Source organism: Cydia pomonella, chromosome 24, assembly GCF_033807575.1.
Source record: "Cydia pomonella isolate Wapato2018A chromosome 24, ilCydPomo1, whole genome shotgun sequence".
Taxonomy (NCBI): domain Eukaryota; kingdom Metazoa; phylum Arthropoda; class Insecta; order Lepidoptera; family Tortricidae; genus Cydia; species Cydia pomonella.
In genome coordinates this window covers 7,153,042-7,174,904 of record NC_084726.1, presented here as the reverse complement: position 1 = coordinate 7,174,904, position 21,863 = coordinate 7,153,042, and the positions used below count along the sequence as shown (strand labels likewise).

The window sequence follows — 21,863 nt, the reverse complement described above, 5'->3', positions numbered from 1 at the left end:
AGATATGACTTGGCTATTTTTTACAAACAAATCAAATGCGTGAAAAAAACAAAAGCCAATATATTAAAACATATACTTACATAATAATTTTTAAGAAAAAAAACCGACTTCATTGAGGAAGACCGGTGAAAGAACGATTATTGTTGATTTGAGATTTCATACAATGAAATTAAAAAGACAGCGTCCTACGCCTAATTATGTACTTAGAAAAGGAGGTAACATGTTTTTTTTTTTGACTTTGACAAAAAATTGTTTTAAAAATTTAATTTTCTTAACAAACACAGCGAAGAGGAGAAATCGCCAAACGTGTACTATGCGTCGTTGAAGAGTTCCATTCTGATCATCATCAGCAGTTCCACTTCATCAAATGTCACTTTTTAAAATGTAAATGCTTGATTTGTTACAGAAAATACAAAAATCACTATATGTATGCCTTTCACATTTGAAGAGTTCCCTCGATTCCTCATGGATCCCATCATCAGAACTGAGTTTTCACAAAAACGGGACCAATCTGTAAATATATAAATTCAAACAAAAAAATTAATTTCAAAAATCGGTTTAGAAATGACGGAGTTATGGAGTAACAAAAAAAAAACACAACCGAATTGATAACCTCCTCTTTTGAAATCTTTAAGTTAGTTAAATATTTTTTACAATAAATTCATTGTAGAAATGATTTTCTATGCAGAACTTGGCACACATGATCTTTCTTTTGTCGGATTCATAAATTTCTTTATATATTACCAATTATTGGTAATTTCGGAGACAATTTTCAAGCAAATATGTACCGTCTGTACGCAATTATACCTCTCGCGTGGAATGATCGTCCCAAATACAGTTCCTTTAAGTCTCTTTTGGTTGGGTTAAATTAAAAAATAATAATTCAAGAAAAATGTTTTTATCATATTTTTATTAATTAAATATTACAGATCGAAATAAATTAATGTGCTAAACTTTCAAAAAATGTCTGCAAATAACAAACATTCCAAACGTTCGATACGAGAAGAATAAGTACCGTTTTATTGTATGTAACAAAAAACTTGCCTAAGGTTGCTTAACGTTTCGAAGACGTGATAGATTTAGATCTACTCCAAACGTTACATTTCTTCCATCCGATGCAAATTGTTGATTTGCGAGTCCCAGATGAGGTTGGTTTCCGTGGTTCTTCTTGCTTTAAAATCGGCTTGTTGATAATTTCGTTCAGGTCTGCTCGGATGATAGGTGAGCTTAAGACTGTGCAGTTGACCCTGAAATTTTAAATAAAATTTAAATGAAAATAAAGATGCTTTATTTGTAGTCCAAGTTATTACATTAAATAAGTCAGTTTTTAGAGTTCCGTACTTAGTCAACTATGTAGTTCCGCCATGTCCGTCTGTCTGTCCGTCCGCGGCTTAGCTCCGTGATCGTTAGTGCTAGAAAGCTGCAATTTGGCATGGATACATAAATCATGCATGGCGACAGAACGGTAAAATAAAAACTAGAACATAATATTTTCGGGTTCTTCCCAAACAAAATGTTTTTATTTTTATTTTTTCGCTTTAAGCCAATGGTGTGTAGTATCGTTGGATAGCTCTTTTAAAACGAATAAGGGTCTTTAATAATATTTTGTTGATAAAGTATTTATTTTCTTGTAAAATATAAGGTTTTAGTAAAGTAACGAAGTTGTTGTTAGGACAAACATGGTTTAAAATATCGGCATTAATAGTACATTGTGCAACGAGGGGGGTAAGTGAAATTTTGGATACGAGGGTGGTAATTCCCGACAGCCGCAGGCTGGAGGGAATTAAAGACCCGAGTTACACACAATGTTTTTCATCACACTTGCGACGAAAAAACTAAATTTTAAGCGAAAGAATTCTTAAATACGGTGAAATATCAAACATTCGTCCGCCATTTTGTAATTTCTTAGCAGGTGAGGCATCGAAGGCACAGACCAGACCTATTCGGCATTCAGCCACGATTGAAAATTAAGTAAAAATATTTTAATCGGCTGTTAAATTAATCAAATTAAATAATTTTAAACATAAACAAAAATATTCAATTATAAACGTCAGTATTTTTAAAGTAAAATTCATTTATGCTACTGGGTTTGTATGAATAAGGGACATAATTAAAAAAAAAGCCATAACCATAACTCCCGCGGAAAAAAAATAGCCCTTTGTCCTTCAGCACACCTGCACGAAATAAGATCTTTTTCGATCAAGTGTGATGAAAAATATATAGCTAACGTAAAAACTTCGCTGCACCGATGATAGACAAAATATCTAAAATAGACAAATTGTCTATTAGAGACAACATTATAAATATTCTGAATGTTATCTTTTATTAACTAATAAGTGTATTTTTATTATTTATTTATACGAGATTTCACAGAATTAAACATTCAACTATTAATAATCTTAAAAAAAAGACTATAAATAAACTTAAAGTAATTTGGCTCTTGACTTGAAACAAAAGTACACAATTTCTATTAGGCATTAAAAATTATTTTGGCCCTCTGGAGTTGCAGGCGTACATAGGCTACGGAGACTGCTTACCATCAGGCGGACCGTATGCTTGTTTGCCACCGATGTAGTATAAAAAGGTACAGTCAGCGTCAAATACTTTGTAGCAGTCAAAGTGGTCAAATAGTTCGGTACACCATACTAAATATATGGTGTACCGAACTATTTGGCTACTTTGGTTGCTACAAAGTATTTGACGCTGACTGTACCAGACATGGTTGCAACGAATAAATACTTAAGTATGATAAAGATAAATGTAAATGTATAATACCCTAATTTCGGTCAAGACAATAAAGGTAACGCCAGTGTATAAAGGAAAAGGCTCTAAAAAAGAACTTAAATCTTATAGGCCTATATCAATAGTCCCGGTTGTTAACGCGCCATCCATGCGTGCGTGCGCGCACCGCGCCCACATACACGCTTCATCTACGCAGCCACGCAGTGCCGATACCGCGGCCGCCGCCGGCCGGCTCTGACTCATCAAAAGTTGCGATAATTATAACCCAATTACACGCACTGTATGATTTAAATGAAGAAATAAAGTAAATACTTACAAAAACGTCAGGATCACAATGAGCACAAATTTTAGTTTAAACAACATTTTAGCAAACTAGACTCTCCGAACGCAGACTCAGGAATAATTGTCATCTGTCATCCAGTAAGGCTAACATAGATAACAATTTTTGATAACCGTCCAGTGCAGTAAAAACTATTATTGTCTAAACTGCCTAAAGTGTGACTCACACTCGCACGGTCCTGGTCCGATCCGAGGCGTCCGACACTTCAGTTTTCTATATAAAGCATCACGTGATCACCTTTCGAGACTTTTTCTTTCACCCGATGACGAGGCTTGGAAGTGACTTCTATAGAAACTAAGTGACACTTTTTCTTTTACCCCGATGACGAGGCTCGGAAGTGACTTACTGTGAACGGAGATACTAAGTGTCGGACGTCACGGCTCGGACCCGGACCGTTCTAGCGTGAATCATCCAAGGACGCTCCGAGTCCGATCCGAGGCGTCCGACACTTCAGTTTTCTATATAAAGCATCACGTGATCACCTTTCGAGACTTTTTCTTTCACCCGATGACGAGGCTTGGAAGTGACTTCTATAGAAACTAAGTGACACTTTTTCTTTTACCCCGATGACGAGGCTCGGAAGTGACTTACTGTGAACGGAGATACTAAGTGTCGGACGTCACGGCTCGGACCCGGACCGTTCTAGCGTGAATCATCCAAGGACGCTCCGAGTCCGATCCGAGGCGTCCGACACTTCAGTTTTCTATATAAAGCATCACGTGATCACCTTTCGAGACTTTTTCTTTCACCCGATGACGAGGCTTGGAAGTGACTTCTATAGAAACTAAGTGTCGGACGTCACGGCTCGATCCCGAACCGTTCTAGCGTGAATCATACTAGAACGGTCTGGGTCCGATCCGAGTTTCATATATATATAATATATAGTTACTGAACAATTATAGTAAATTCTAAGCTTCCTTAAATAATTAATTTTTGCTGTAGATAGCAATTAAGTGAAAAACACGTTACGTTTAGGTATTTATTTTATTCGACATTTTTTTGTACAAAATGGCTGGACGAGTGCATAGAGTACATAACACAATTGCATTTGAATTGTAACCCGAAATCGTAGTCGCATTATGATAGCTTGGCTAGAAATTTACATTTTTATAATAGCACAAAAATGACACTTTATCAACAACGACAATTATGCCACACTCGTCTGTTATATTGTGCTTTTAATTGGTTCAAAGTAAGAAAATTAGGTTACTGAAAAAGAGTACTACGTGTTTTCTTTGTTCTTTTTTATTATTTTATATCATTTTTTGTGTTATTTTGCATGCCAGTTGTTAGTAAAATGTGTGTTTCCCGTGTTTAATGTAAATAACTTATGTACCACATTTTATGCGGAATAAATGATTTGATTTGATTTTAATCAGCTATCGTGCTGTTCATCAAATTCTCTAAAATCTTGGGACTTTGTTTTATAAAATACAGTGTTTCTTTTTCAAAAACTAGAGGATTACGAGGACAACACGTTTTAAGAAGCAGTATCTCGAACCTGTGCCAAATTGCAGTTTTATAGTACTAACGATCATAGAGAAAAGCATCGGCCGGACAGACAGACAGACGGACATGGCGAAACTATAATCCTTTAAGGATGACTCACGCTAGAAAGGTCCGGGTCCGAGCCGTGACGTCCGACACTTAGTTTCTATAGAAGTGTACTTCCAAGCCTCGTGATCGGGTTGAAAGAAAGAGTCGATCGATGATCACGTGGTGGTTTCTATCGGACACACTATATGTATGCCTTTCATATTTGAAGAGTTACCTTGATTTCTCATGGACCCCATCGTCAGAACTCGAACTTGATAAAAAATTGTTTTGAAAATTTAATTTACTTAACAAACACAGCGAAGAGGAGAAATCGCCAAACGTGTACTATGCGTCGTTGAAGAGTTCCAGTCTGATCATCATCAGCAGTTCCACTTCATCAAATGTCACTTTTTTAAATGTAAATGCTTGATTTGTTACATAAAATACAAAAATCTCTATTTGTATGCCTTTCACATTTGAAGAGTTCCCTCGATTCCTCATAGATTCCATCATCAGAACTGAGTTTTCACAAAAACGGGACCAATCTGTATATATATCAATTCAAACAAAAAAATAATTTTCAAAATCGGTTCAGAAATGACGGAGTTATGGAGTAACAAACATTAAAAAAAAAACATACAACCGAATTGATACCTTTGAAATCTTGAAGTCGGTTAAAAATAAGAGCTGCGTTGCCGCCGGCGCCGTAAACAACGATTATTAGTCGGAAGTGCAAGTGGAGTCACTAGACTGAATCTGCAGCGGTATCGTGGTCGCATTTTTATCACCTGTCATGTCATGCGTCACTTTCGCACTTACATACTTGTTAGAACGTGACAGGCATGGTGACAAATGATAAAAAGTCGACCATATTAGCCCTACTGGTGATGATTATGTCGCATCCTAATTCGATAGCTTGCCCGGTCAACAATGACATCAGCAACCCCACGCAATCCACCTCTGTCGCTTATCTATACGTTTTACTCTAAATAGAACATCAAACATTTGTACAAAAACTGATATATTGTGGATCCCGAAATATTTGAATATTGTTTCATGATCATATTTAAAAACTGAAGCGCTGGTGGCCTAGCGGTAAGAGCGTGCGACTTGCAATCCGGAGGTCGCGGGTTCAAACCCCGGCTCGTACCAATGAGTTTTTCGGAACTTATGTACGAAATATCATTTGATATTTACCAGCCGCTTTTCGGTGAAGGAAAACATCGTGAGGAAACCGAACTAATCCCAACAAGGCCTAGTTTACCCTCTGGGTTGGAAGGGCAGATGGCAGTCGCTTTCGTAAAAATTAGTGCCTACGCCTAATCTTGGGATTAGTTGTCAAGCCGACCCCAGGCTCCCATGAGCCGTGGCAAAATGCCGGCACAACGCGAGGAAGAAGATCATATTTAAAAACTTAAATGTCCTATTAACTTTTCTGGAATTCGCCTAGCTTCAGAGTTAATGCCAATTAAAAAAAACATTTTTATTGTTACTTGTTAGTACTAAATGCGTTTTCGAAGGCGATGTTGCAACTATGGGATGCATTGATAGATGTAAAAATCGGCCAAGAGCATATCGGGCCATGCTCAGAGTAGGGTTCCGTAGTTACTTTTCCTTCATAATAAACCAAACTGGAGCTTAAAGTATATGTAAATGTTTGTTGAAGGCCCGTATTAGTTTTGAAAGACCTTTCAAACGATATCCCACACTGTAGGGTTGAAGCAAAAAAAATATTCACCCCCACTTTACGAGTAGGGGATGTACCCTAAAAAAATTTAGATTTTATTCTACGACTTTGTCGGCTTTATTGATTTATATATCCATGCCAAATTTCAGCTTTCTAGCACTAACGACCACGGAGCAAAGCCTCGAACAGACAGACAGACAGACCGACAGACGGACATGGCAAAACTATAAGGGTTCCTAGTTGACTACGGAACCCTAAAAAGTGACAAATAATACTTTGCAAATACTAGTTTTTACGAAAAATAATAATTAAAAATTCATTTTAAGGGACAGGTTTACAAATAACATTTAAAATACCAAAAAAAATTGAACAAAAAATATAATATTTTGGCGAAATTCACCTAAACTCATATAACATTTTACCTTCTTTTGGCGTCAGAAATGCATTTTTTTTTATACCACGGCGGTGGCAAGCAAGCATACGGCCCGATGATAAGCATGATGTCACTTTAACACAGGTGTCCTAACCAAGTACCTAGTGCCTAATTTGTTCAATAGGTGGTAATAACATATAAGGGTATCAAACAAGGAAGGAGGAAAAATTCATGACTGGAAATTCATTTGCATCTTTGGAAATAATTTGACGAGGACAATCTGTACAAATGGTATAATCCTATAATATAATACCGCCGCAAACTCCCCGTTATCGACCTACGACTAGGTCGCTTTTCTTCAAAATTTAAAAAGTCAGTACCAGCCGTAGATATATTACTGATTACTTTTATTACAATTTTGGCTATTTTTTCTTTCATCATTTGGTTTCACGTACCGATTTGAAATCAAAAGTAGAATATTTAACTCTGGTAAAAGGATAAATAGGCGTTTATCCTTTTACCAGAGCGACTTTGTGGAAATCCATACTAATTAAAGCAAAACGTTGTGGCGTTGAAACTCTAGGTCCATGGGGTCCCAGCGCACACAAGTTTTTTGGAGAAATCGCGAAACGTCTGGTTGACGTAACTGGTGACCGAAGAGCTGGCGGCTTCCTCGCACAACGTATCAGTATTGCGATACAACGAGGAAATGCCGCCAGCATCCTTGGTACAATGCCTCAAGGGCCTATTTTAGATATAAGCTAGTCATAGTAATCATCTATATATATCCATTATGTATATTGTTATTGTAAATAAATACTTGTTTATTAAAGAAAAAAGTATTACCTACTTTGAAATCCGCGAAAAGATAACGTGCTAGTCAATCAGTATTTTTACATGCAGTACATTTTCCCAGCCCCCACCGCAAAAATAAATATGCAATTAAATATTACCCCAAACGTGTCATGTGTAACGTGTCGAGTTTTGTACTTTTGGTTGCGGGTTGTTATATTTATTTGCGTATTTATTTTTCCGGTGGAACATTAATTTCATGTAAAAATACGCAAGTAGGTACGTATACCGCTATAACGGTAAAACACTGATTGACTAAATAACACGTTATCTTTTCGGGGATTAGCAAAGTAATATTTTTGCTTTAAGTAATTTCTGTAAAAGGTAAAAAAACCCGACGGATCAAGAACCTGCTCTTTTAAAGTCGAATAAAAAAAGGATACATACGTATGTCTCAATATTTTTATTTAAAATACATAATTAACATCTTTCTACATTATAATTGCAATAGGTACTGATAACATACAATATACTATAATCACGAAAATTATGCCTCTGTCGCTTAATCGGTTAGCTCTGCCAAAATGTCAAAAGTCTTAAGGGTTCCTAGTTTTTGCGAGTGTAGTTACCATTTCTTCGGAACCTGAAAAAACAAAAATGAGGATATTTAAAAATAAAATGGATAATTTAAAACAGATTGACATCGTCGAAAACTAAAAAGCGCTTACATTATTTGATATGGTAGTACTTACTGATTTTGAGTCCTGAGCAAGCAAGACTCAAAATGGCATGAAATAATGAAATTTGGTGACGTGACACAATTTTTTGTCTTAATATCAAAACAAGTTAATGTGTTCCTAAAAATTACAACTCTTCTCTCTCTCCCTCACTTTTTTTCAGTAGCAAAGTAGTACAGTCAAAAGATTAATTTGTGACCCATTTGGTACCTTGTCACAGAGACAATAGTATGAGGTCTCTAGCGACTTGTTACTGTGACAAGGTACGAAATGGGTCACACATTAAATCTTTTGATTATACCTACAGTCGCTATCAGATAATTCGAGGCATCGAAGCGGCCAATGTGTTCGAAAATATCTAAACATGCACTTTAACAGCTTTGATAATAGTATTAAGACGTTTGACGACCGGTTTGGCCTAGTGGGTAGTGACCCTGCCTACGAAGCTGATGGTCCCGGGTTCAAATCCTGGTAAGGCCATATATTCGTGTGATGAGCATGGATGTTTGTTCCTGAGTCATGGGTGTTTTCTATGTATTTAAGTATTTATGAATATTTATATATTATATATATCGTTGACTAAGTACCCTCAACACAAGCCTTATTGAGCTTACTGTGGGACTTGTCAATTTGTGTAATAATGTCCTATAATATTTATTTATTTATTATTTATTTATTAAGACGTTAAGGCGCGCATGCAAGGCATTTTTAGATATTTTTAAACACTCTGGCCATTCTCACTGTACTTCAGGTGTAACGGTGTACCTAAGTATGTAAAAGTGTCTAAGTACAGGTACCTTAATTTAGGAGAGAATCTTCGCCTCCTCGTCTCGTTGCTCTCAATTTTCTGTTCCTCTTCTGTCTGTTCCTGTACAAATAAGACAGTCAATTTTAAGCTGTATTTAAAAAACAACTGTATTAATTCATTAACAATTATTTGTAACTTTAATTTTTAATTTGGAATGTATGGGGTTTATGCCTTAATAGACAGCATTTTAACTTTATTTATTTATTTAAAAGCAGTTAGTGATCTTGATGATCGCTAACGTATCCGTCGACGGCGACATCCTTACAAGTTTTTTTTTATTAATATAGTTTTTAAATATTCTTTATTAACTATTACAATATACTACAGATATTATAAATGTGATAGTTTGTATAATTGCAAGACTGATTTGGATAAAATTTTGATAGTACTTAGTTTAATAACCAGATTTTTTTTTCAAGTTCAAGTGAAATCCAGTATGGGATAATCAAGAGACAGGTACTCGTATGCAAGCAGTTTAACGATTTTTGATCGGATAAAAAAATAAAGTTACCTGTACAAGAGCTCCATTCCTGACGAGATCACCAGCTTGAGGGGGTCCGTACTCCCTGAAGCCAGGGGGTCCATATTCCAGGAAACCTTCAGGAACTTGTTCCACGGAGCTGAAATACCAAATGTATAGGGTTTTAATACAATTATCAAAATTAATCAATGGAAATATGCTTTAAGACACTTGAAATTGAATCTATTTTAGAAATCCAATCCAAAATCTCGGGACGAAAGCAAGTCCTAGCAATTAGGTTAAAACAGTTTTCATGGAAAAAGTGACTTAAGTGTTTTCTTCCAAATTATTTATGTAATTTGTTTCCTAATACTAGTAAATATGGCACTATGCAGTCTAGCAATTCTGATAAACGTTACAATAGAATAGATATATGTAGGTACCTATCTATGCAAGAATATTAAAAACTAGGAAGAGTTGCGTTAAACTTACCCTAAAGCTTGCACAGATTTCAAATCTACTGTTTCCTCGTTGGTTTGAACCTGCAAAAACATTAAATTTCAATCACATTTAATACAATACAATAATATTGGCAGCTTAAACGACGATAAGCAATCTTAATCTACTGATATACTGAATAGAGTAGATTGTACTCTAAGTACATATATTACAAATTCTGCAACGATATTCTTCTGTGGTCTAAGTAGCTATTCTAATCCACATCAATTTTAAATGTCATTGAGGATTATTTCACGAATGCTAAAAATGCATACCTGTTGTGCTTTAATTTCCTTCTCCAAATTAGTAAGCGCCTCAACAACATTTTGCACTCCTTCAACTGTTCTGACCTCAGCTTGACTGACCTCCTGAACTTCCTGAACTTGGCTAACTTGCTCAACTTGTGAAGATTCAACATTACTATCCACTTCAACTGTTTTTACTTCGGCAACCTCAGCAGTGGTTGTTTCTACTTTTTCAGTCGTCGCTTCTTGGATTTCTACTTTTTCTTCAATAGGTTGGACATCAATAGATCGACCTTGAGGTACATCTTGTACAGCTTCCGTGGTTTTTTCTTCATTAATTTCAGTTACTGCTTTTTCAACGGCTTTTTGCTCTGTAGTTACTAAAATATTAAAAAAAAAATATGATCAAGCCCAATATTTCGGAATACTTTTTGTTTTTATAACTGAAAGCAGCTTAAAACGAACAATACACATTGTTAACGTATTATTCTTAAAATGAAATTCCGGTTGCTCTATAATGTTATCATTGTCGACATTTTTAGCTTCACTAAAAGCATTTCACTATTAATAATATAATAATCATCACTTTTATAAACAGCAACAAAATCAACATTAAAATTACCTTCAATGGCATCTACAACAGCTTCAATAACTTCCGTAACTTCTTCAACGGCTCTAACCTCGCCGACTTCTTTTTCATCTCCATTGACCTCTTCAGCAAACTTAGCCTCAATAACAATAAAGGCCTGCTCGGTCACGGTCTCTGGGAGGGCCTGGCGGGTCAGGTCTTGGGAGACTTCGACTACTTTAGGAGGACCGTATTCTCGGAGGGCATCTGAGCCTGAAGCGTCGGAATCGTTAAGGATCACGTCTTGTAGAGGGTTATCTGCTGGTTTCTGTAAGTCATGTGATGTAGAAATTAAGTGAGATTAATGCTTGTTTGAAATATTGTTATTTGTGTGCTCATTTTTCATTTTTCATTAATATTCACGGTGAATGTGGATATACTCGTACTTAATCGAAGCTGCGCGATTTTTTATTGATATTTAAACAAGTTAATACTTCTCATTCTCTTGATGCTTAGAGAGGAATGTAATTGTTAACGAATACAGTTAATAAATTGTTAATATATAAAATAAAAGAAATTTTAATACCTTGTCGTTATCTACAAGTTGTAGTGTATAATTATTATAATTATAATCATCGGGAAATGGAACAATAGTTAATGAAATATTATCGAAGATTAGATAATATGAATTATTATGAATGTATCACCTGAACCTCTGAAGGCAAGTAAAAGGCAGGACCCTGGGGTCTCCAGCCACTTGGAAGGTAAGGTCCAGACCCTGAACTGGATACGGATGCCACCGCTAAGATTACTAGAGCAAGGACCTGGGAAAAATACATTGACATTTAATTTTTAACCTGCATGCAAATTATGCGATGTTTGTTTTAAATATATAATAGACCAAATGCACTAATTTTATAGATTTGCCTCGATAAGTAATTTGTTTATTTATTTAACCTTTATTGCACAAAAGAAAACCTTAAAGTAAAAAATGGGGTCTTAATACCATGAGGTATTCTCTACCAATCAACCTTCAGGCAAATCAGAGAGATTGTGGAGTAATGAATAGACAAAGCTTTTGTTTTACCCAAATTTTATGAAATTTTAAATAGCATTTGGGCCAAACAGAGAGATATAAGTCTTAAACTTTATAACGTATACTAGTTATTTAAAACGAGTTCTGTGTCCAGTAGGTCTTTATCAAAAACAAATACCTATCACAAATCAATGAAGCACAACATGGAGCTTAATTATTTCATTTAAAAAAAATATCACAAACACCATAATAATTGAATAAACGTACCTTCATATTGCTATTGATACGCTTGAGATCAAGGAACACCAAATGATGCCTGTTCACCGAAACCTCATCGTTTTATACTCATTATTCCCCAAAAAAACACAAGGCTATACTCAACAAATATTTGAAAATATTTAATTAGTGTTTGATCTGATTATGCAATTATTAATGCGAAAAATCGCTCAGCATTGACTTTTATAACATGATCTTTACACGACAACAATCATCAAGGTAATCGCGGTCCATCTATTTTGGAGATTGTATACCATTTGAACTACCAGTATATCTTGAGCTATAAGTTCATATAATCTCTGACTTTACTAGCTTAGTTTACCTGGACACTTTACTTAGTAGGAAAACTTGTCAAATTTATCTTGAGCCTCGCTATGTATTGATTGAGATGTATTTTACGTGTTTGTTTATTCTGGTATAGTTTATGTAGTTTGATGATACCAAGGTAAATGCGTAATGATTTTCTCATTAAAGCTCTTGATCTCATTGGTTTAATTGAGTATTTTTAGGCTTGTATTTTGTATATCAAAAGGGCTCATATTATTATAATGCCCGATGTAAAGAAAACCCTGAAGACGCATCAATTATACTAATTATGTACAATCTTATACCTTTAAACGAGCAATTTTTGTAATATATGTTTATATATTTCGGGGATCTCGGAAACGGCTCTAACGATTTCGATGAAATTAGCTACTCGGGGGTTATCGGAGGTGAAAAATTGACCTAGCTAGGTTTTATCCCTGGAAAAACGCGCATTTTTGAGTATTCATGTGTTTTCCGAGCAAAGCTCGGTCTCCCATATATTTAGCATTAAACGTAGTGGATCAGGTTACGCGTCAAAATTATCTACTATTCTCTAATAACTTAAATATATTGTATACTGAAGTCTCAGTATGAAGATGAAGCGTTTCAATGCGGAGGTCGCGTGTTCAAATTTTCGAACCCCTGCTCGTAACAATGAGTTATTTGGAACTTTTTTACGATATTTCATTTGATATTTACCACTAACTACAATATATGACTAATCCCAATAAGTCCTAGTTTCCCCTCTGGGTTGAAAGGTCAGATGGCAGTCGCAGCCTTCGCCAATTCTCGGGATTAGTTGCCAAGCGGACCACGGGCTCCCATGAGCCGTGGCAATAAGCCGGGACAAACGCTATGAAGAAGGATGTAGAACATTCTCTATAATATCTGTCTCAGTCTGACACAAATATTAAGAACGTGAGCTGTATAGGTAAATATTAAATAACTGTACCTAATTGTAAGTCATTAACGACCTGTCTGGCCTAGTGGGTAGTGACCCTGCCTATGAAGCCGATGGTCCTGGGTTCGAATGCCGGTAAGGGCATTTATTTATGTGATGAGCACAGATATTTGTTCCTGAGTCATGGATGTTTTCTATGTATTTAAGTATTTGTATATTATATATATCGTCGTCTGAGTACTCACCCGTTCTTGGCTTACCGCGGGACTTAGTGAATTTGTGTAAGAATGTGCCAATAATATTTATTTATTTATTCCTCGATGGCAGATACTTTGGTGCGTTGTTTCATCCGCTACTATTGAAGCTGACTGTACATGCGTCATAACAAACAAGCTAAAGTAATACCTAATCCGACATTGATTCAATTGGGTATGCAATACTTACTTGTTTATTTGTAAAGCCAGTTTACACGTCAAAGAATGGAAATATAAGTAACCAGGGCCCGTACATTTCATGCCGTTGACATAAAAATGACGTAATTTCACATACAGGCAGTTTTTTATACCACTACAAAATTTGATAGCTAACATATTGACGCGTAAAAAATACTGCTATAAATTTTGTTGCGTGACAGTAAGATGAAAGTTTCTGTACTGATTGTCAAGTATTTATACAGTTAACTAAAGAGGTTGACAAATGATTAATTATTGCGAAAAAACTAATTGAAAAGATATGTACCGTGACGTCATTTTTCCGTCAAAGGCATACGTACGGGCCCAGATAATAACATTAAAAATAATCAGTAAAATTTATATTAGTACACATTATGGTAACAATAAGTAATTATTACAGTTAAATGTCAGCATTAAAGTATTTACTTAGTTTAGTTAATAATAATTAAAATTTATAATTGATTCAATAAGAATTTCTCGTAACTGTAGAGGCGCCCAGCTAGCCAGTTTCTTAGGCGAAATAATAAGTTTTTTTAGATAATACACATAAGCTCTTTTCTGGAAATGAAAAATTGAACATAAGCTAGACAATTTTTGAAAATCCACGACCAGAGGGTGGGATAAATAATGACCGAATACCACACAAGCGAAGTCGTCAGAAAATATTCTGACCCATTTTCGCACCAAATTCTTAAAGTTCCTAAACAAATAAATGGCGATGACGAACAGACAGTCGTGTGAATCAATATTTGATCATTTTACGCACAAGCGCGGTTTGTTTGAGATCAATCTGCTTTTATTATCATTAATAGTTTGAGCATTCAAATTAGGCTTAAAACTTCTTATTTTTATTAGAGATAGTGTTATGATTTTAGTGGTGTTTTTGATGAAACTGTCTATGTTAACGCCTAACGGCACCAATCATGGGATATTTTAAGAAAAATTTTGGAGTATTTTTGACATTTCACCGACACCTGTAAAATTTCTACCGCTTTCTGCTTTAAAAGTTGAATGTCCAATTCGTCCTCTATGGTTTTTATATATTTAATAAAAGCTGTGCAGCCAAGTAATACCAAATGCAGTGGTATCAATATTATTAAACAATTAAAACTCTGTTTTTTTGCTCCAGTCATGGGATGTATGGCGTCATTAATTTTCAACCTATCAAATATCCATGAAAAATTAAACTTAATCAGCTCTTTGGCTCTTGTTTATGGTAAAATGTTGTCAGCGTTTAAAATACTTGTTTTACAGGATTTGTCTGTACCATCCCATTACTGGTGCCTGTTGCATTATAGGAGTGTTTACTATACTTAGAGTTTTTTTGCATTTTTATTTGAGATGCAAAATAACTCTAAGTAGAGAGTTTAAAAAAAAACACAACAAAAAAAAAACATTACACTTCTATGGCGTCTCGTTAAACGATGACCCTAAATTATTATAAACTAAACCTGTAGGGTTAGATGATGGTCTTAATCATTTATCACCATGCCTGTCATGTAGTAACAAGTATGTAAGTGCGAATGTGACGGGCATAGTGACAAGTGATAAAAATTGAACCATGCTGCCACCGCTGTAGGGCTTACAAGGAAAGGTACCCAACTGTCCGGTTCCGATTTGATTTATATTTATATATGTTATAGAGTAGTCTAAAATAACAGACACGTATTTTTTTTTAGCTGCCCAAACTCAACCTATTAGGAGAAATTTTCCTCCAAAGTACTAAAAAATTACTAAATCTTCTAACTCCTATAGAAAGTGATGCTCAAGCAACTTGCTAGTTAATGGCTGGTTTGAGTATATGTTTGAAAGCAGCACAAAATAATGAGCACGTGTTTTGTTATATCGGCTAAAACTCATTTTTTCCTAAAAGAGCGGTTAAACAACAACTTTGCCCCTTGTGTAATAAATAACTATTGTTTGATTGAAACGATATAAAATTCAGGACTCGCTAAATGTTTTATAAAGGACTCTCGGCTTTTATAGGCGCAAGGCACACTGCATCCGATTCACACGTCGCTCCGACATGCGAAGGGGATGTCGCTATAATACGCGCATAGCATTGTCTCACTCGAACATCGGAGCGACGTGGGAATCGGATGCAGTGTGCCATGCGCCATAAAAGCAAATGACGCATATTAATAAATTTGTCAAGAATGTCAGGATTCAGGCCGATAGAGTTAAACCAAATTAGTTTAGTGAAAAAATAACATTATATTTACCTATTCACAAAAACAGCTAGCTCGTGCCACCAATACAATAAATCAAATAGAATAATATTTTTGTATTTTCACATTTGCACTTATATATAAATTCAAACTAAGCCATTTTACAAAGCAAAATGAGACCTAATGTTATAACAATAAGGCTTGAATTGAGTCAGTAGCCGTTGGAGCGGGCGTTGCCATGGTTACCATGGCCGCCATTGCCGAAACTGTCATGGCCGCTGCGCGCGTTGTTGGCATTCGAGTCGTAACCACCGGAGCGAGCGGACGCGTCGGTGTCTTCGTACGAAATGTGGGGTTTAAAGCCACGCTCATCGGCTTCATAGCTTACAGTCTGTAAAAAAAGAAATTCGTGATTAAAGTCCTTCATAACAGTGAAGTAAGAAAATACAAGTATTACTGCTGAAAGAGATAATTTCTACTTTAAGGCTTCTACAGACTTTGCAACCAATGGCATGCGATTTAAGTACCAGCAACAAATCCAATTGATCGATTAAATACCGCAATGTATTGCGAAGCGCAGGCAGTTATCGATGACGTTTTGAGAGGCCATTAGAATTAAAGACTTCAAATGTATCGGGTTAAGCACCAATTTGTTAATCCAGTGATCCAGTCTAATGTAGGCCCACCAGTCGAACTTAACAATTACGATGAGAAATGTGTATGGTAAGATGCAGCTCGAATAATGGATGAAACAATATGACCAGACGGTTGTATTTATAAACCTTTCGCCTAATTTAAAAACCACTTGTCTTAGTTTCTTAGAAGTTAAAAGGTAATCAAAGATATCCAATGCAGTAGTCATTACACCTGTAAGTTACGTTCACCCTTTACCTGTTTCCTGCCATCAGGCAGCACAACATGGTACTCCCCCTCAGCCCTCTCGTCCTGCCTCTCCTCGTGGTGCCCGAAATCCGTGCCCTCCTCGAAATCATTCACCATATACCCGAAGTTGTAGTTGGCCGGCTCCTGCACAGAATTAAGCATAAGTACTCATGACCACAGACTAGCAAGTTACGAGGATTTCTCCAAATTATAAGATTCAAAAAAATTCAAGTCCCGTAAATGTTTTATGGTGCTGGGACTTAGTGATTGTTTACTAGTCTTTGGTTGTTTGTTTTATCAGTAATTCAGTACTTATACTTATTCTGTTAGACCCCACATAGACTACCTATTAAGCTTTATGATCTACCTACCGTAAGGCTGCATTTTCATTAAGGCGGAGATGAGAGAAAACGTACGGGAATCAATCAAAAGCATTGGTCGTAATCCAGCGGAGCAGAGAAGAGATGTGGATTACAACGGCCCGATTCGAACGTCAGAAGATACGTCAAAATTTTCTAAAGATACGATTATGGACGGTAGTGAAAGGACGACAATCTCTTATGGCAGAACTGTTGCAAAAGTGACCAGCTTTCAGCTTTAAAGAATATTTCCTAATCTCTCTGGTAGCGCTAGGCAGGCTCATGGATATTATATGAACCATAGAGGTATAATAATATGGAGATGAAATGCGGGAGGGGTAACAAATAACTCGACTAAATTACGTTGGTTGTTTTTGGTATGTTGTCAGATAGATGCGATATGGATTAGTGTCAAAAATGACGTTTGAAGTTACGTCACTTAAGACACTGACATATCCAATCCATATCGTATCTTTAGGAAATTTTTGACGTATCTTTAAGTTCGAATCGTACCACAATGCTATTGTTTGTTTCCAGCACGTCTCCTCCTATCTTCGCTCAACTCTATCTCAGTGGAAAGGAACCCTCCAGCTTAGTCTATGAGGGACCTTCATTAGTTGAAGCATGATTTTAATTGGAATGGAATGAAAATGATGCGTTTTAAAATGGGGACGGAGTATGTTCAACTAGATAAGAATAGTAGCGTAACTGTTGAAAAGTGATTCAGTTTTTCAAATCGACATGTTAAAATCCAACCCGAAAAAAAAACCTACACCTGAACAGCACCTAACTGCTTGTCATGTGAGGTGAGATGAGCATACCTATGACGTAATCTATTTATTGACAATAACAATATTATACATAATGGATATATACAGATGATTACTATAACTAGCTTATATCTAAAATAGGCCCTTAAGGCATTGTATCAAGGATGCTGGCGGCATTTCCTCGTTGTATCGCAATACTGATACGTTGTGTGAGGAAGCCGCCAGCTCTTCGGTCACCAGTTACGTCAACCAGACATTTCGCGATTTCTCCAAAAAACTTGTGCGCGCTGGGACCCCATGGACCTAGAGTTTCAACGCCAAATGGTACAAAATGGTACTCTCTACCGAGGCTCTCATATTTAATACCTATTAATTTATTTTGTCCAGAGAATATGAATAATTCCATGAAAATATTAATGTTGTCCCAGTGTTCAGCTCTGCAGGCCTACCGCGAACGACGTTAGACGTGTGGCCTCTCTGTCGTACTTGTAAATTTGTACGTAAGCGTAACAGGGAGGCAGCAACGTGGTTCGCGGTAGGCCCTCTGGACCGAGCCGTCCGAAACTAAAGTTTTCTACAAAAAGCATCACGTGACCACTTATTACCCATCATAGAAAACGAGGAGTTTGAAGCCTCGGCCCGGACCCGGGCCATTCTAGTGTTAGTTATCCTTTACTCCACCTGATTTTAAATGATTTTTACTCTAATTGGAGCATGATACATTTAAAATATATTGAAAGTTGTACTTACCGCGCTCTCTTCAAGGGCGTTCCTTCCAAAAGCGGCAGCATTGTGGTCATACCCTTGTTGTTCCTGGCCGAACCTGGCCTGTTGTCCGTGGCCGTGGGAGCCGTGACCACCACTGAGACCATTAAGTCCACTCCTATAAAATAAATACCATTAAGTCCACTCCTACAATTTTGCCCTTAAATCAACAGAAAACAGGGAAGGTCGTGAGTTCAAACCTCCTCAGTGCTAAATAAGGAAAAGAGGGTCAAAGGTATTTTGAACGACGAATTAAGGTAGCCCCAAACTAAGCAAAGCTTTTACTATGGGGACTAGGTGAGCAATCGGTAATATACATACTACATACTTAAATAGGTACATAGAAACATCCACAGGAACAAATATTCGTGATGAAGGCCTTCAGCTTCGTAGTAGTGTCACTACCGACTAGACTAGGATTACCAGTAAAATTTCAATGAATGTATAGTTGTTTGGGCTAGTCCACTTGATAGTGACTTTGCCTATGGAGCTGATGGTCCAAGGTACAAATCCCGGTAAAAATATTTATGTGTTAACAATGGATAGATTAGGGTATTTTACTAAAACCGAAAACATACCTGCTTAATAACATAGTAAGAATAAAATGTAACCTAACCTATAAAAATAAATCTAACTACCTAAAAATATATGTTTTTATTAAGCCGTAGGACTAGCTGCGTTCGTCTTTTGGATCACTATGCCGATTCATTGACCGAAGAACGAGCTAGCCCTAAGGTACAAGCCATAAGGACCCAATTGATGAATTACCTAGCAAATCCATTGCCCTGCGCCGCATGCCCATGGTCGTGATGGTCTAAACCATGGTCCAGGCCGCTCCTGGCCGCTATGACGCCGGAACCCTGAGGACCACCACTAGGGTAGCCGCCACTTCGGCCTGCAGCGGGAGGGAGATAGCTGAAACAATACAAAATTTACTTTTTTTTATATCCTAGATAAAGATTTATTTTCAAGTAGGCATATTGCAATACGCTTAATGAACGTCAAATAAAGCTACGCCGGCTCTAACTCTACACCTCTGGCCCGAGAAGATTTGAATCCCTCCTAAATTATAAGAGGGTATCCCAATATGGGACCGGCAAGAAACACGGCAATAGAAAACTCTTGATGTCAAAAAATGCTTGAAACTATTTCTGCTACTGACTCTTAAAGAAACATTATTGTAGCATTAAGCTGCGCTTCTACCAGAGACGAGGATAGAGAGGGAAGTGTTTGTTAAGTACTTAATAGAATCACTTCGGTTGCTTATCCTCGTTTATTCAAACACATTCCTCGCTACACATCCTCGCACATATCATAAAGAGGCATTTTACATTTGATTAGCTTTCCTTGCATGTGAACATTTTAAATATTGAATATCCATTACCTATTAGACGGAGGGGGTTCAGCCAAGGTGATGGCCACCAGAACAGCTGTTGCAATAATAGTCTGGAACAAATATGATAAACGTATTTTTTCATTCATATCATATCATTCTTTATTGCAACCATGGTACAGTATAGGTGTTATACAATATGATATACAATGTCTCACATGGACCCTGCAAGGGCACAGCATATAAAATCTTATTATTCATAACTCATAACATATTGAATTTTCTTCATTGAATGAATAATATTCTGTCAAAAAAAATGTAAAAAAAGTAAAACATTGTTGTCTTAGGTCTTGAAGGATTTATTAACAACTGGAGTCGCTTCTGTCGAAAATCTCGGCCAATGGTCATATGTATTGCATGGACTGACGTTTATCTGACATGGCTATTTGTATGTTACGTATAAATAGCCATACATTTGACGTGCCCCGCCCCCGCAAAAATCGGCACCCTGTTTTGTACAGAAAACTACAGACAACGCGTCTCCAGTTGCTAAATCCTCCAAGTTTTATGTGAATGAAAATAATATGATTAAGTAAATAAATTTAATAACCCTTACAAACAAAAGAATAACTCCAAATATGCATAGATTTCGGGCAGATTTCATCGTAAGTTGTTTTTTAACCAAAAAAATGTTAATACATAAACAAATTCGTAGTTTTATTTTATTTCAGGTTAATAATAATTTCCGTTACTCATTTAGATTTTTACTCACTTTTTATATTTTTGAAATTATAAAAATTAACTTTAATATTTATTATAAATATTATATTTAATATAGGTACCAAAATATGACTATCACACTACCTTCATGTTAGCTGAAGTGTCCCAGAACACAGATGTCACAACGAATGTGCTAATGTCACCATCTTCCAAGCTTTTATACAAAGCTCTTCCCTTACAAAACATGTTATTTGTCACGCTAAAATAATTCTTATTGCAATGTCTAAAGTTTCTCGATAAGGTATGTACAGTCGCCATCAGATATATCGTAGCGGCGAGGTACTCAAAAATATCTAAACACGCACTCTAGCGCCTTGACAATAGAAGCGTGTTCAGATATTTGTGAGCAACTTGCCCGCTCCGATATATCTGATGGCGACTGTAGGAGTGTGAAGACTGACATGTTACATTTGCCACGATAAAATAGATCTTATTACACTGTCTGAAGGTCCATAGGGTATGTAGGAGTGTAGAGGTAGGGGTTAAAAAATTACAGGTGATTAGATAAGAAAAGAACTCTCAAGGTATAGCGGATTAGAGGCGCAGAGAAATCAATGGAGTCGTGACCATGTATACAAGGCGGCCCAAAAATACGTTGACAAAGATTGTGTTACTCATGTTGATAATAATTTTACAGAACATATGGTGCTACTTTCACGGACGCGTGCGGGAATGAGCACTTTCCGTGCATATGTCGAAACTTTAGAGCTATATGTAGTGTAAAACGTTGTACGATAAGGTAATTCACAACTCGTGTCGATTTAAAACAGTCCCTTCGGTTTCAGTTTCTGCACTTGTATCGTAAATAATTATTAACTAACTTTGGCTTTGGTGTGTATCAAAGCCAAGTGTATCAAAGTAAACAAGAAAAATATTAGAATAAATTTAAAAGTGGAAATATTACTGTCTTGGGTGAGACTTGAACTCACGGCATCTGGATCGATACTCCAGCGCTCTGCCATCTGAGCCAACAAGACCTCATCCATAGGCAGAAAAATTTTCCACCATAAGGGTCTAGGGGACCCTAGCGACATCTACCGTAAGAACGT

At 36.4% G+C, this 21,863-nt stretch overlaps 2 protein-coding genes across 5 annotated transcripts; both read right to left on the bottom strand.

Moving 5' to 3' along the window:
• Positions 1-7,914: 7,914 nt before the first annotated feature.
• LOC133531090 (uncharacterized) lies at positions 7,915-12,110 on the bottom strand. 3 transcript variants are annotated; one of them, XM_061869192.1, is made up of 7 exons: positions 11,494-11,767; positions 10,841-11,114; positions 10,249-10,598; positions 9,968-10,017; positions 9,527-9,635; positions 9,005-9,075; positions 7,915-8,113 (listed from the first exon to the last, which is right to left on the bottom strand). In XM_061869192.1, exons 1-7 carry the CDS (start codon positions 11,629-11,631, stop codon positions 8,077-8,079), a joined length of 1,029 nt encoding a protein of 342 aa, XP_061725176.1. In that variant the 5' UTR covers positions 11,632-11,767; the 3' UTR covers positions 7,915-8,076. The 3 variants fall into 3 exon arrangements, with proteins under 3 accessions (XP_061725176.1, XP_061725175.1, XP_061725174.1); XM_061869191.1 differs by lacking the exon at positions 7,915-8,113 and adding an exon at positions 12,090-12,110 and having other exon boundaries at positions 8,542-9,075; positions 11,494-11,610; XM_061869190.1 differs by lacking the exon at positions 7,915-8,113 and having other exon boundaries at positions 8,542-9,075.
• Positions 12,111-15,951: 3,841 nt separating this feature from the next.
• Positions 15,952-21,832, bottom strand: LOC133531184 (pro-resilin-like). 2 transcript variants are annotated; one of them, XM_061869318.1, is made up of 6 exons: positions 20,899-21,832; positions 20,086-20,147; positions 19,470-19,616; positions 18,687-18,819; positions 16,817-16,951; positions 15,952-16,316 (listed from the first exon to the last, which is right to left on the bottom strand). In XM_061869318.1, exons 1-6 carry the CDS (start codon positions 21,070-21,072, stop codon positions 16,137-16,139), a joined length of 831 nt encoding a protein of 276 aa, XP_061725302.1. In that variant the 5' UTR covers positions 21,073-21,832; the 3' UTR covers positions 15,952-16,136. The 2 variants fall into 2 exon arrangements, with proteins under 2 accessions (XP_061725302.1, XP_061725304.1); XM_061869320.1 differs by lacking the exon at positions 16,817-16,951 and having other exon boundaries at positions 20,899-21,831.
• Between the last annotated feature and the right edge of the window lie 31 nt (positions 21,833-21,863).